The 14,654-nt window shown below is 40.2% G+C and overlaps 1 protein-coding gene across 2 annotated transcripts in view; it reads left to right on the top strand.

Moving 5' to 3' along the window:
* The window catches only part of mmp17a (matrix metallopeptidase 17a), a 58,725-nt gene that overhangs the window by 15,991 nt on the left and 28,080 nt on the right, over nucleotides 1–14,654 (top strand). For both annotated transcript variants that reach the window (XM_015365967.2, XM_015365965.2), the window contains exon 2: nucleotides 14,274–14,406. In XM_015365967.2, coding sequence (XP_015221453.1) covers nucleotides 14,274–14,406 — 133 coding nt within the window. The remainder of the gene's footprint in view (nucleotides 1–14,273; nucleotides 14,407–14,654) is intronic.

Below are 14,654 nucleotides of genomic sequence, written 5' to 3'. Positions count from 1 at the left end.
TGGGGTGCTGGGGCCCTGGGTTTAATTCAGGACCTGCGGTGCTGTCTGCATGGGTTTGCATGTTCTCCCTGTGTTCCACTGGGTTTCTTCTGGTTACGTACTCCAGTTTCTTCTTACAGTCCAAATGCCGGTAGGTGTGTGTATGTCTGGGACAATTTGTCATGTTTTAAAAAGGGAAATTTCAGTTTAGCTGCTTTTGGGTTTCTTTATCCTTAATATATAGACTGAATCTACAAATATTAGTAACTTTTGTATTTTTCTTATTGATTACTGCATATTCATCCGGAGGTGATACATGACAGTACATCCTAGCAATCCTAACTTCAGTGAAACCTTTGCTCTTTTGCAAATTTTAGATACAGCATTCAGAGCCTAGCTTTTGTAGCTTTTTAGTGAAATGCCTTTATTCGTCAGGTTTCCAAGCTTTATGTATTGAACAGTGTGCCGCAAGCTTATTTGCAAGTGATTTGAAATATTAATGTTTTACTTGGAACTTTTCTTGTTTTCTTTCTTTCTTCTGTGGTTCCTCTTTCAAGTTTGCAGAAAGCGACACTTGAAACGATTGCTGTTCTGGACGTGTATGCTGTCAATTGATGCTGGCTGGTTAAAATATGCTGAGAACTATTCAGTATTTTAAATGAATCTGGCATAAAAAAAGACATTGCTTCATTGTAAAGCGTGCATTATTGTATTGGAATAACCATGTATAACATCTTTGTCACTTACTAAGAATATACAGTAGAATGTTATTAATACTCTTAATTAATGTGTTTTTCACTTTGGCATTTACTTCCAGGAAGATTCAGTTGTAAAGGCCTTTGTCGATTAAGATTTATTCTTGTACACAGAACTTGTTTCAGCTGAATCTCGTTATTGCTGGTTGGTATACAATACATTCCCACCTCATATAGTATACCGCTGTCAAATAATGAGGAAGAATTACCCAGCTGTGGGTGCTGCTTTGTAAATCATATTGTAAAAATGCACATAAAAAATTGTATCTGGAAATGGAATGATGAAATGGGAAAATTAAAATAAGAAGATCATTCAGCTGCATTGTCAGATTTATTTTTAATGCATCACTGTGAGGCCAATGCTCTTTACATTTTTATATTTTGCCCAAATACATTGGCCAGAAAGTTCCATTTGGGAGGTCATGGGAATGTTTGGCTGTGCATTGCATGTAAAATTTGATTTCTTTTACTGTTAACTGTGCTGCACAGTGGGTTTTAGTTTCCTTCTGATGTGAGAGCAGAGTAACATGTGCATTGTGAAAGAAACAAAGCTGACCATTCACTGTTTTATATCTTAGACACGTCTGAAGGAGCCTTCTCTGCATCCTCAGTTGGTGGTCTCCTTAAAAGCATTCACCAAAGATCTCTCAAAGAGATCAGTCTCCACAAAATCCTAGGTGCAAAAAGGAGCTGACCACCTACAGTATAACATGGAAGTCATAGGGCAGACATTCCTGATTTTAGCTGCCAGCAGACTTTCTCTCCATATTTGGAATGAGATGGTACATGTTGTTCGTGCTCATCATTTCCCGGCCTATCTACTTCATACTGCCGGGAGGAAAAGGCTTCTGTCTTTGGCAGAGCTCAGACACTTTGAAAAACTACAAAGGCTGCAGAAATGCATGCCTTGACAGTCTGCACAAAATATATGATCTAGTGGCAAAATCTACCCCACAGTGCTGCAGATTTGACATAGAGCCTGATTGCTTTCTTGAGGGCCATACTGGACTGCTATTCTAGCATAAAGATTTGTGTTTTCCTTTGTTAAACTGTGTCACAAAGACAGAAGATACAGCTTACCTTTGAATCCACGTAAATGTATAGAGAACAATTATGTGATTAGTGTTTCCTCAGGAATTCTGCATCAGATCTTAAGTTTCATTCCAAGAGCAATACACAGATCAAAACGTAATTGTAACTTGCAGTTTTTAAGCAAGTTTTTAATTGCTTTTGTTTTTAATTAAACACACACAAGAACAGTGGTAGTTCTTTACCTGGTAACGTATCTCAGCTCTTTAAGCTGCTTTTTATTTATTGTCATTTATTAACCTCAGGAATCGGCATCTAGGTGTGTCTCTAAGCTTTTAAATGGGTATCATCGATCAGTGGGTCTGAAAATAAATTGTGGCAAGAGCTAACTACAAGACAGCAATTTTCTGCTCAGGCGGGTGGCTGTCTGACTTTGTTACGATCCTGTTTTAAGTTGACTGGCCATGCTGGGAGCTAGAGGTAATCCAGACTCACACTGAGCCTCTTTCAGTAGCTCCTGTTTACATGTTAATTGAGCAGGGAAGCTAGTGGCAAAACTCCCTTTGTAAGTACAGTTCTGTATTAAATGTCTGAAATACTGTATTCTCCTTTTATGACCTTTTATGTCACAGCATCTGAGCCAGATGCTGCTTTGTTGTAAAGAAAAGATTCATTTGGATTTTTTAATTACTTCAAACCGAGTCTTGTTTTCATCCTCTGTAAGGACCCTTTTGTCATTGCTGTGGTTGAGTGTCTTTGCCCATTTAATTTGTACTGTCCTCTAGCGTGCTATGATGGAGCGAGTTATAAAGGTGATCACAGACTGCTGGGCAAATGTTTTGTTTTATTTTATTTTGTGGTGTTTTTCAATTTGTCAAGCTCCTTTTAGAAAAACGATCAAACTGAATTGCGTTACACAATTAGGAGGCTTCCTGAGATTTCAATCAGCCCATTGTTCAGTTTGAAAGTGATCATTTCCAAAGGGTAACTGGATTGCCACAAATATTTGGAAACCCAGCTAAATGTTGTTTACGAGATTGAAGCCAACACTCAAGATTTTCCACATCTAAGTTTGAACGAATTTATTTAAAAAAAGGTTTGACCTTGATGATCTTATTCAGCTAGCATTGAATTGAGTATAATTATGTTCTTTTTCACTTGTTGAAAATGTTTGACCCTATCCACTAAGAAAAAAAGATAGGTCTCCATGATACTGAAGGCAGCAGCAAAATGCACTCAAATATTTCATATGAATGCATGAATAGTGCAGTATTTATTTCTGAAAGGGGAGGCATGAACTCAGTCTATTAGTTTGTGGGTCCACAGACCACCAAAACCTTTTCACATTGCGTTTTTGGAACTGTGAAAGTGCTCTGATATCACTGTAAGGGAGTTCTGCAAGGTTTGGCCTCATTTCTGTTTGCAAATTGGAATTTCATTTTTCATAAGACAGCCTGGAACAAGGAAAGGCCATCTGCCTTACCTGTGCCAGCTCACTTATTGAGAGTCGGATCCATCAGCATTCAGGAGTGGATCTGAAAGCCCCTCATACATAAAAAAGCTAAAGGAATCTGTGGATAGAGAGGTCTCACTTTCTCTGGGCAGGCTGGCTGAGGGTCTTGTAGAGAACAGTCAACCTCATCCGTAGCAAAATTCTGAAAAAAAAAAGGCTACCCAGCCTGAAAAAATATTCGCCAGCTAATTATAGGATATAGGAAGCATTATGGAAAAAAAATGTCTATCTTTGTTGCTGGAGGGGAATAAAAATGAGTACAATGGCCTTTATTAAATCTGAAATCTGGCAGAGAGTGGTAGCTTATCTCTTTCTAGGGCTTTCACGGCTACGGCTTTCATGTGCATTCTCCCGTTCTTTAGCGTCCTCTCTCCAAGTTGCGCTGCCCTTGTGATGAAAGTTTCACCTTCTACTTAACCGGCTAATGTACGTTGGGCATCACTGAGGAGGGCGACTGCTAAATGAATGCTTAATGGTTGGGTTCAAAGAGGTCTTGTATCAAGTTTCAGAGGATTGTCCTGGAGAAGTATTGATTGGTTTTTAACATTTTTTAATGAAATCCACACGAATACATTAAGAGCACTCATTTAGAATATGGTGGCTATTAGCATCTGACCACTGACACGCCCCAGGCTATTTATAAAGGAGTGCCATGCTTATGGGGTACTTTTGCTTTGTCATGCTGTCCATTTAATTTTCTCCTTGCCCATGTTTAAAGAACGTGTACTGACGATTCTGTAGCATACTGTCATTGTATTTCATAAAAGGCCTGCTCTTCAAACTTTTGGCTCTTGCCTAGCAATCGCACACAGTATTATGTAGATCAGCGTGTGTGTTCTGTCGGCAGTTTAAACTAAGTGACCAACCTGTCAAGCTGTTCTTTAATCCAGTGCACGAGACAATGCTTTCCCCTGAAACAGATTGTCCAAACCAAACATCTTACAGGGTTTTTTTATCCCCCGAAACTGCACCAGATACCTCAACCGGCAAGCTTTGACATGTAGCCTGTTTTTTTTAAGGCTTGCTTGGGAGTAAACATGGCGATCTTGTATAAAACGGTGAGATAGCATCTTATGAGTTGGATTTATGGTGTTGTGCTTGAGTAGCACTGGACTTCATAAAGCATAAAAAGAAGAATTGTTGATTTCCACATTGGATCGCAAATAGAATCCCTCAGGCACTGGTAATAACCAGCAACATTCCAGCTTTTACTTGACACATGGCCATACAGGACATAGTTTGCTTTATGATGCGGTGAGCAGATGGAAGAAGCAGTGTCTTGCTGACAGGCTGAAGAATCCAGTTTCTGGGCTTGGAGGCAGACGGGTGGTGATGGGGATAGCCGAGGCAGGACGGAGAGCGGTAGAAGACCGGACTCATCCGTGAATGAAGGCAGGCGCCGCCGTGCAGATTGCAGACAGGAGGTTTGGAAACATGCTGCTGGTCCGGTGCTTGGCTGAAAACGAAAGGGTGCAGACAGACAGGCAGAGCAGGTTCGGGACGGACAGGGATTCTCTTGGCAGGATTCAAGCTGACTGTCCTTCTGAGATGCAGGTTAGTAATGCTGAGAGCACTACCTACTGTAGGTCAGAAGGTAGCTCATTGACAGAGCACTTGATCAGTGTCTGAGCAGGGCTTTGATGAGATTATCACCGTTAACTGGAGGAAGGGTAGGTGGTTGGGACAATCGGCCCCAGTGAGTCCGAACAGCCCCTGGAGGTGTTCAACTCCTCGTGCAAATGCACCCAGTTACCAAAGACACTGGGCTGCGAGCTTGGCCTGGCCTGGGCATAAGAGTATGCAGATAACATGTAGGACATTATTTCCTATTAACCAACAGGTGTTCTTCTTTGTTCCAAATCTTGTCAGAATTTCTGACTGCTCCTTTCTCAACCCAAATACTGTTTTCAAAATAATGTCTGAATGGGTTGTGATCTGTTTTCTTTTGTGCTAATATTAAGTGTCACATAAACGTATGAAATTGCTTCTTCCTGACACCTTTGGATTCTGAGACAGCTTACTGAGCACTGAAACATCTTATGAGCTGTCGGTCGTTAACCACGACAAGCAAGACATTAAGTGGCCATAAAACCTGTAGCTAGACATACACTAGCATCCCAGGGGGTCATACGTAATAGATGTCTCAAAACCCCAAACAGCAAATGCATGACATGAGCAGGTCAGCCTGCATTTGGATGTTGTCCTTCTGCTATACTGAGCCACTTACACAATAAATCAACTTGGATTCCCAAATCACCATCTGTGCATGGAGTTTAAAGAAATGCGCACTTCAGACATCTGATGCTGTAAAGCCACAGTCATTCTTCATCTTTTATTTAAAATGGAATCGACATATCAAATCTGGCATCAAATCCGAAATGTGCTTAGCGTGGCACACGCAGAGGGGTTGTGTTGCAAGGCTGCCCTCTAGTGGCAGAAATTTCCACTCAGCCTTTTTGTTGTTTTGTTGGACCCGGGGCGATTAGGCCAGGCAATGAGGCTGTCATGGGTAACTGGGATTCAGAACTCCTTGAGAAAGGTTTGTGCTTCTGTACAGCTTGCATTAATCTACTATTAGAACAGCTGAGAGAAGCAGTTCTTGCAATGTGCTAGAAGCACCTAAAAGAAGAACAGCTCCCGTTTGAAGTTGTAACACTTGTACTAAAACGCTGTGTGATTTATGTTGAGGAGCACAGGGGTTTTTGTTTGTAGCATTACCAGGATTTGTTTTTGTTCCTGTGAATATGATGGATCCTACAATGTGAAATGAAAGATCTTAGGAATGTCCCCCTTGAGTACAGGAGGATTGTGAAGAGTCTCTTTTGCGTAGTACGATTTAATAGACCACTCTCTGTAGCCATCCCTCTTGAACATTACTTCCTGTGAAGTTCCTGGGCAAGACGTTAATTGACTCACAGTATCTGACAGAAGGAGCAGGGCTTAGCAGCCTCTGGTTGGTAGTGTAGTGTCTCTGATCACTACTTGTAACCTTTGTGAAATCAGATTTTAAAGTACCCATGAGCCTTGTTCCTGTCAGAATAGTAATTTTTATCTTCTTGCTTCTCCCAAGGATAGACTATTATCATACCTGCTTAATATTTACAATATTTTTTTTTAGTAATTGGTTTGGGTTGTGAGGTTGCATGGGCAGTGGTTATAGGAGCAGAATGCATCAGACAGCATCCCTAGCAAACACCGAGCAGGGTTCTATTAAGGAATCACACACTTGGAAGACTGGTTACTGACTCACACGGCTCTCAAGGAGGTTGAGAGTGGTGTAAGAACTGCAGGAAAGGTTAAGGGAAAGACCCTGGTGCTGGTGGCGAGCGCCTGATGTTCCGGCTGACCTCCCAGTATCTCTGAAGACCTCAGCATGTTCAACAGAAATTGGCTGAAACCCACAAGTGGTCGTGTTTGGCAGCCCTTGAAAAGAACTGCCAGCGTTGCAAGCAACAACATGAGTTAATGAGATGTCTGCTTTCAAGACCCCAGTAAATTGGTAAGTCTAAGAGGAGGTTGCGGTTCTTATAATTTTAAGGAAGGATAATGGTGAGGAACACCGCAATGGAAAGTCTTGCATATCCAAGTTAGCAGCATACTAATATGTTTTTGTGCGGTTTCCCAGACAACGGCCTTGCATCTGCATTCATCACATCCTCAGCTAATGGGTAAAGATTGAAAAGGGCACCATGCAGGCGACCGCTGAGAATTGAGCCTGTGTACCAAGAGTACGCAGCACACAAAATAGCCCCACGATGAACACTGTATGAACTGAAACTAGAAATGGAAGAGGAACACAGGTATGCTAGGGAAAAATTAGTGATCAAAACAGCAGACTTTTTAACTCAAGGGGTGGGACTGGCTATGCTAAATCACAGGATTTAAAAAAAAGAAAGACACTTTCACCTTAGAATTTTTAGAGTGTGTCCTTTTGGTAGTTAAATGAAGTTTTGTTCTTAGTGTTCCTTTAATTACTTTTTCTTTTAAAAAAAAGGTCTGCCTATAAATTAAGTTAAGTTTTTACCAGCAGTCTTTTTTTTATCTTTTATGCCGTTTGTGTCCGTTTTCCATTATGCTGTTTTGAATTTGTTATCGTGTTTTTCTTTTACCACAATTGTAGTAACATGGCAAGTAAGTACATATCCCAGTCACTATCATAAGATAGTGCCATCAAACGCTGCATTTCACAAGTATTTTATTTTGAGCCTGTTTTGCTAAAAGACTGAACTGAATACTCACATGTAGTTTCAGTTGCTTTTCAGCTTAATCTTAAAGTGAGACCGTATGACTTCGTGTTCACTGAGGTGAAAATGTTATGCAGTGTGAACAGCTGAACATTGTTGCCAATTTATTCAAAGGTGACTGTTTGGCTTAGGTTTTATAGAGATCAGTGTAACATACTAACTACCACATTTATTTTTTTAGGTACAATTTTATAATCCCAGCATGTCTCAAGGTGACCAAATGTTCAGTGAGACACTTCTTAATCTTTTTACTCAAACAGCTGCCTGATTATCAATTGCTATCGATTATCGATTGTATTGCTGACAATGGCCTTAGCATTATACTATGAAGCAAGGACCCGAAAGAAATCTGCAGCTGAGTTAAGCCTCTGTACAATATTCTTACACATGTCTGTTGGGTACTCTCTCTCCTTGGGAGCCAGTCTGTTTGCTAAATGTAACATTCTGGAATCTGATCCAGCTATTTCTAGAATATCATAGCTGGGTGGTTTTTCTGTTGAATTTTTTGGTATCTTTTAGGTTGTTCAGAGTGGTCAAAAAGACTGGTGTGCAGCTGTGCTTCCAGATCTCTTATTTTTCTTAATTCTGGGCTGTGTATCAATTAGTATTGTACTGTATGTCTTCTGTGAAAAAAGACAGAATACAGTATAGTGTTGAACATTGAAATAAACATTGTTTAGTTTTCGTATACTCTCTGTATAGACTCATTTTATCATCACTTACCTGGAGTGCACTCATTGTCAATTACACGCTAGATTGTTTCAGAGAGAATGGTATGTATTTTGGGTTTTTCCTTTATTGTCGTTTTGTAAAAATCATCCTTTTGCTAAACCAAAAGTGTCTATATGGGATATTTTTTGACAGAAGAATTTGGAGGAAATAGGCCTACAAATTTTTTTGGTCACATTCAATATTCAGTGTCAGTTTTCTTGTCAAAAACGTATATTTGTGGTCAAAGCTGTGAAAGGTTTGAAACAAGTTACATAATTTAGGAAGGTGCGGTGAATTTCATAGGAGAATGGGCTATTCCTAAGGAGGACTACTGTACGTGCTCAATGCACTAATACAGAATATGAAAGCTTTCCTGTTTTTTGTTTTCCGGTATAACAGTAACTGTGCCGTCCAGATGGCTGCTCTGGGATCTGATTTCCAAAACCTCAACCAAGGATAAGGAATTTGCATAAGGAACACAAGTGCTTTGATGTCAGAATTTTCTTTAATCATTAATAAAAGCAAAGAACATTTGAACAAAAGCAGTAGCCAACGACAAGTCCCTACCTGATCTCTCGCCTTAAATTGAGGAACTTCAGAACATGCATTAATCTGCACTTTGCGATTGCTTAATCCACGGCGAATCTTCCGCAGAGATAAAAAAGGAGCTCTTGAATGATTAGAGCTTTATTCACATCAAATTTTCATGTTCATTTTTTACCCTAGTCATTGTATTTTGTGATGTAACTCATCTGTAAGCAAAGTCGTGTTGCTATTGTTTTGTATTCACAATTTTAATACATGTTTCAGTCCAGGAGTTTCCTACCCTTGAGAACTTGTGTAAAAATGTATTGTTTGCATAATTACATCTGAACTGTTAATTCCCACAACATCTTATGCCAGTTACTTGTTGAAACAATGCTCCTTTTACAAATCCGAATAGCTGCACAAAGGCATTGGAAATGACATGTGATTGTGTGACACTTCAGCTTTCAGGTGTGGTTTGTAACCATGTTTCAGCGCTGAATGGTGAAGAAAGTTCTGATGATCTCCCAGCATCTTGTGTAGAAGGAAACTTACATCTGCTGTCACCCATGGCACACCAGGTTCCACAGTACTGCAGAGTGTGTTAAGATGCTTCTTTTCTTCAGATTGTGTCATGGTGTTACAGTAGCTTTTGCAGAGAGCTAAGTTCAGCTGAGTAAACCTGCTCACGCTGTTAAAGAAAGGGGCTCTCGGTCAAAGCTCATTACACAGCATAACTTATTTCCTGTCCTTTCAGGCACAGAGGGCCTTTCTTGATGGTTGGGTCGGACAGTTGGAAGCATTGTGATGATTTATGAAATGCTGCAGAGTGGAGACAAAGCTTCTCTCATGTGGCTGTGTGGTAGATAGTGCTCAGATGACCCATTGAGTCTTTTTTGCTAAAAGTGGAAGTGGACACTCAACCTTTAAACTTCAGCTTAACCTCTTGTGGTACCTTTGAAGAGGCTCCTTTGTTGCTTTCATTCTTCAGAAGTCATGAAAAGCTTTGACATTACTTAATGCAGCGTGTTCATTTTATTCTGAGAATGCAGTCTAAGTCAGGTGCAATGTCTCAAGGCACACTTGTTTCCAGGGCCCTTGTACTGATCTTTGGTGGGAAACCTGTTTTAATTTATGTTCTTTATTCTAGCTTACCTACAGTATATTGTTCTTCTGTGGTGACGACTGTCATTGACAAATCTTTTGAAATATTAAAAAATAATTTTATACCGCTGGTTTTCAGTTCAAGTGATTTCTTATGACATGTTCAAAAAGTTAGGATTACACCATAAGTTGGGCTAGACATTCAAATAAGATCTTATCGCAAACCACACACTCATTCCAAAGATGGGAGTGAAACAGTTTAGCTTTGCAGTTTCAGAAATGACATCAATAGCACAAGCCTATGATCTGCGTGACACTCAAAAGGTTAGAGAGATTACATGTTTCTTGGATGTTTCTACCAGTGAATCCTTTAATGTGCGTAAAAGGGTTTGGAGTTCTCAGGACTGCAAAAATCCATCAGAAGACTGTTTCCTGGAGTTCCTAGAGGGAAAAAAAAATCTAAGAGGTTTGCTTCTTAGAATAAGCCATAGAGGTCCAGCATAACCTATGCAGGATGTAATACAAACACGTCTGTAAAAGCAAAGCTGTTGATTTCACTCTGTTCATCTCAACTAAGAGAAGCAGATCTACATTGTGTCAATGCAGAGTGGGGCCCTTGTTGAAGTAATGTGCTTATTTTGCTTTGAGGTGAACGAGCTGAATGAAAAACCATTGAATTCTCGATGTGTCATTTTTGTCTCATGTCAGCACACTCGGCTATGAGATGAATCATTTGTTTTTAGCCGTTAGCTATATCAATTTAAGCGAAAGCAAATCTGTACATGAGCGTATGAGAAGGGTGGGGTTGGAGCCTGTAGAGGGTTCTTTTAGTGAAATGGACTGGTGTGTTCATCCTTATGCTTCTGCGAAAGGCTCCAGGTGCATTGACCCTTTCCAGAACAAGCAGCTTTCTGATGATGAGGTGGATGTCGTTGAATAAAATGAATGTTCAACAGAATAAAGCAAAGAAAGCAGACCTTTTACAGCAACAAAGGTGTGATAAACGCTTTTTAAATAGATAAGTCAGACGTACAGTGGCATTGATCTTCCTTTTCTTTGCTCCTATTACGTCAGTAACTGAACTCGTGATCTTGGGGGAACAGTCGTGTCGAGCTGGCTGAGATGATTGACACTCTTTTTTATCTGCAGTGTAGCGTTTCTTGAAGGTTGAAGGAGCTTGTCTTCCTAGACAAACAGGTCTTTCTGAATCTGCTGCAGGTGCTTCCTAGCACCATATCTTACATTGCAGATTTGCTTTTTTTGTTTGAGGCCAAAGGAATAGGTTAAAACAAATCTGATGTTGATCTGAACCTTGTGTGGTCCATGCGAGATGTGAACTTGAAACTGAAAAGGCGTTACTGTTAGCTTTTTATTATTGTAGTCATTATCTTTTTCCCAAAGAGCCCACCTATTTGGCTGTATATTGCCCGTGGTTATCACACTCTCATCTGGTAAGCAGTTAGACACAGTGTTGTAGTAAACCATACAGATTACAGTATTCTGCCTGACGAAAATACAGATAAACTCCAAGACTGAGAGTACCAATTTTTTATGTTGGCAATCTTAACAGGTTTGCTGAATTCTTGGAGAATGACCCCCTTTTCTGTGTTTTCAAAAGCCCTTTCCTGAAAAACCTGAAGCATTCCGATTTTGTTTTATTTCTCCTCTCAGACATCTTCTATGTCTTTAAGAGACTTTGTGCTGCCACCAACCTTGGTGTTATGAGTAGCCAAATTAAGGTTCATGCTGTTTTTCCTTTAAAGGTTAGCCAATTTTCTTTGGCATGGAGGGCTTAATGGTCAAAGTTGAGCTTCATTCATGTCAGCTCAGAATAGCAGAAAAATACCCAGTACATTGGACAGTTATTGATTGATGACCTGGTTTATGGCGACAGTAATAGAAAAATAGCCATGGCTGCTCCTAATAAGACATTTCATTTATGTGTGTAGCCAACATGACAGCTTGTACAGTATATATAGAATGTGTTTTAAGAACAGCTGGAAGATTTTTTTTATTTCAAAATCTTTGCCAGCCTTCTGTAGAACACTGGATTGTGTTTTGCTTCTTTCTCAGTGTTGTACTCGATGTGATAGTATGTCAGGTTCAGACAAGATAACAGCTGCCGTCTAAAACACATTCCCCAGAACGCTGGCGGGGAATGGCCTGCCATCCTCAGTCCATTGTCCAATTGGTGGAAGACAATGGGGTGGGTGAAATTCAAAAAAGAAAATTTTTTTCCAGTGGTCTGTCAGATCTGTTGACCAAAAAAGAGAGCAGATCCTCTGTTACACCAGGATAAGAGAAAATAGGAAACCTCCATTTTTCTCAACTGAAATCTCAACTTCAGCATGGGAGATGGGTTTGAGATGGTAAAGACATGACATCTTTTGTGGCTTATTGGGCATCTGTGGGATTTTGGTGTCATGTCCTCCAATCAACACTAATTCAACCGCTGGTGCTGTGGGGCTCACAGTGTAAGGAAACAGGCAGACAGCTCAGAGACGCTCATTCTGGAAGGCGTGTGAATGTGATCTTCACTTCCATACCAATTCAAGCCTTACAACTGGAAGCAGAGCTGATTTACAACTGGCAATTCAGGTTTGGAAGAGGATATAAGAAGAAGAGATTCTGAAGATCTGAGTAAAGGTAGATATTGTCTGTGTCAAGTAGTTTATGGGGTTCTGGACTCCTCAGAGCAAGGGGTTTTACCCAGGATGTGCCAGCAATCTGCTGTATAAATAAATACCGATTTATATGTATAAAATAGGTAATTGTAATCTCCGTTAGTTCACTATTATAAATAATAAAATGATAGCACTCCAAAATATTTGCTCTACTCCCTGGGGTGTCCCTTAAAGGGAAGGAGAGGAGTCGTGCACACTTGTCTGCTTAACGCTAAAGAAACAAGGATGAGTTCTGGCCCTCTGTGGCCTTGGCCTTTGAAGAGCTGAGCCAACAGTTAATACAATTTTTTTCCCCACAAATGCTTTAGCAGTTCGAGACTGTATGGTGAGACTTTTGCCAAGTTTTAAAATAACTGGTGTTGAAATGTCAGAGCATCAGAACAGTTTGACAGGGTTGGCTTGTGAGGCAGCAGCATATGCTGTTTGTTTTCAGTATTGCAGTGAGGTGAATACCCATCTTCTGTGCAATGTTGTACCGAGAGCTAACATAGCAGTAAAGAACTACAACTCCATATAATTTGATGGAGATGTATTATACAAGGGTTGACCGCTGTATTTCAGTGAACAGCTGCAGGATGTTTTCATGTCTGTGCTAATGAATAAAGATAGTAACACACCAGATGCAAAATCCATGATCTCCATCATTAAATTCTCTTTGAATCCTTGCCTGATTAATCACAAATAAAAGGCTGGCCGAATCTCCCAGTGCCTTACCACACTGAGCAGTTTATCACAAAAGATTCTTTCTAACTGGGGGCAATCCACCACTGCAGAGAATCAATACCTACTGTATTGTAGGTTCTTAAAATTCCAGAAATGCGTTTCTTTAAAAACTGTTTTAACAGTACACACCTTTATGTATTTATATGTGCAGTGCATAAATAACGTAATCGGGCATTTGCTGTTGAATCTCATGTGCAGGCAAAAAAAAAGGTCACGTACTAGAGTTGACAAATGGTTAAGGACCCACAAACAGAGATAAAAGTTAAGTCACATATGGTGAAACTGGCTCTGGAACAAGACTCTGCAAAGGTAAACTGCCTGTATCTCTATCATATGTATGTCTCCTGGCTTCAAACTGGGTCCCTGAGTTATGCCTGTCATGTGTCAAAGAGTCGATGCTGGAACCTTTGATGTAAATGCACAAGAGCAGCATTTATTGTGAATATATTCCAAGCCAGACCTGGCCTGTGAGCTGCTTGTTTTTGTTGTCTTTGTCATCGCCCCAGGTGTGCATTGTAATGCTGTCCCTGTTCAGATAGTTTAATTCTCTTATCTGCGTTATCACGCTTACACAGGATTGTTTAGTTTGTTATGTGCTTATAGGATTTTTCTTTCCAAAACGTGGCTATGAGAGGGGTTTTTTGAAACTGGCGTATTTTTAGTCATTCAATATGTCAGTCTGGAGTCCAGAACAATTCGCAGATTACAAAATACAAGAATATGAGGTCCCTTAAGTTATGTTATTTTCAACCTTTCAGACTGAGGAGACATTTTTGCAGTTGGTTTCATTTGAATCATTATTCTCTTGTGCATACCTAAACAACAGAAGGCTATTGTGTAAAAAAGTGTCCGCTTACAAATAACTTTGAATTGTGTTTAAAACTGAGCTTCTCGTATACTTTTTTCTCATATGCTTGGTGGCCATTTTAGAAGCAAAGGCAAGGTAGGTATGTAGCCTGAGGTTAAATACATCAACACAGGTCATTTTTCCCTCTTCTCTGTGCAGGACTGGCTGAGCAAGTTTGGTTATCTCCCACCGCCAGATTCAGTAACTGGACAGCTTCAGACCAAGGAGGCGCTCACTGAAGCCATCAAAGCCATGCAGAAGTTCGGAGGCTTGGAAGAGACAGGAGTTCTAGGTCTGTGTGTGTTGCTATGCAAAAAGTGGCAAGGTTTGGCTAATTAAATATTAGGGACACTCTGAAGAAGCAGATTAGAAGCACTCCAGCCTCTCTAAAGGTTGTGCCTCTATTCTGTGCGTAGTGTAACTTTAGGAACTCTGACAGGGTCCAGAATAATGCAAATGTCACCAGACACCCCCAGCACGTTTGAGTCTGTAACTCCTAATAACTTTCAATTTCAGGTGAGTTATAGCTGTTAAACGCCT

Source organism: Lepisosteus oculatus, chromosome 22 (assembly GCF_040954835.1).
Source record: "Lepisosteus oculatus isolate fLepOcu1 chromosome 22, fLepOcu1.hap2, whole genome shotgun sequence".
NCBI lineage: Eukaryota > Metazoa > Chordata > Actinopteri > Semionotiformes > Lepisosteidae > Lepisosteus > Lepisosteus oculatus.
Note: the sequence above shows the minus strand (reverse complement) of the source record. Positions and strands in the feature narration are given on the sequence as shown.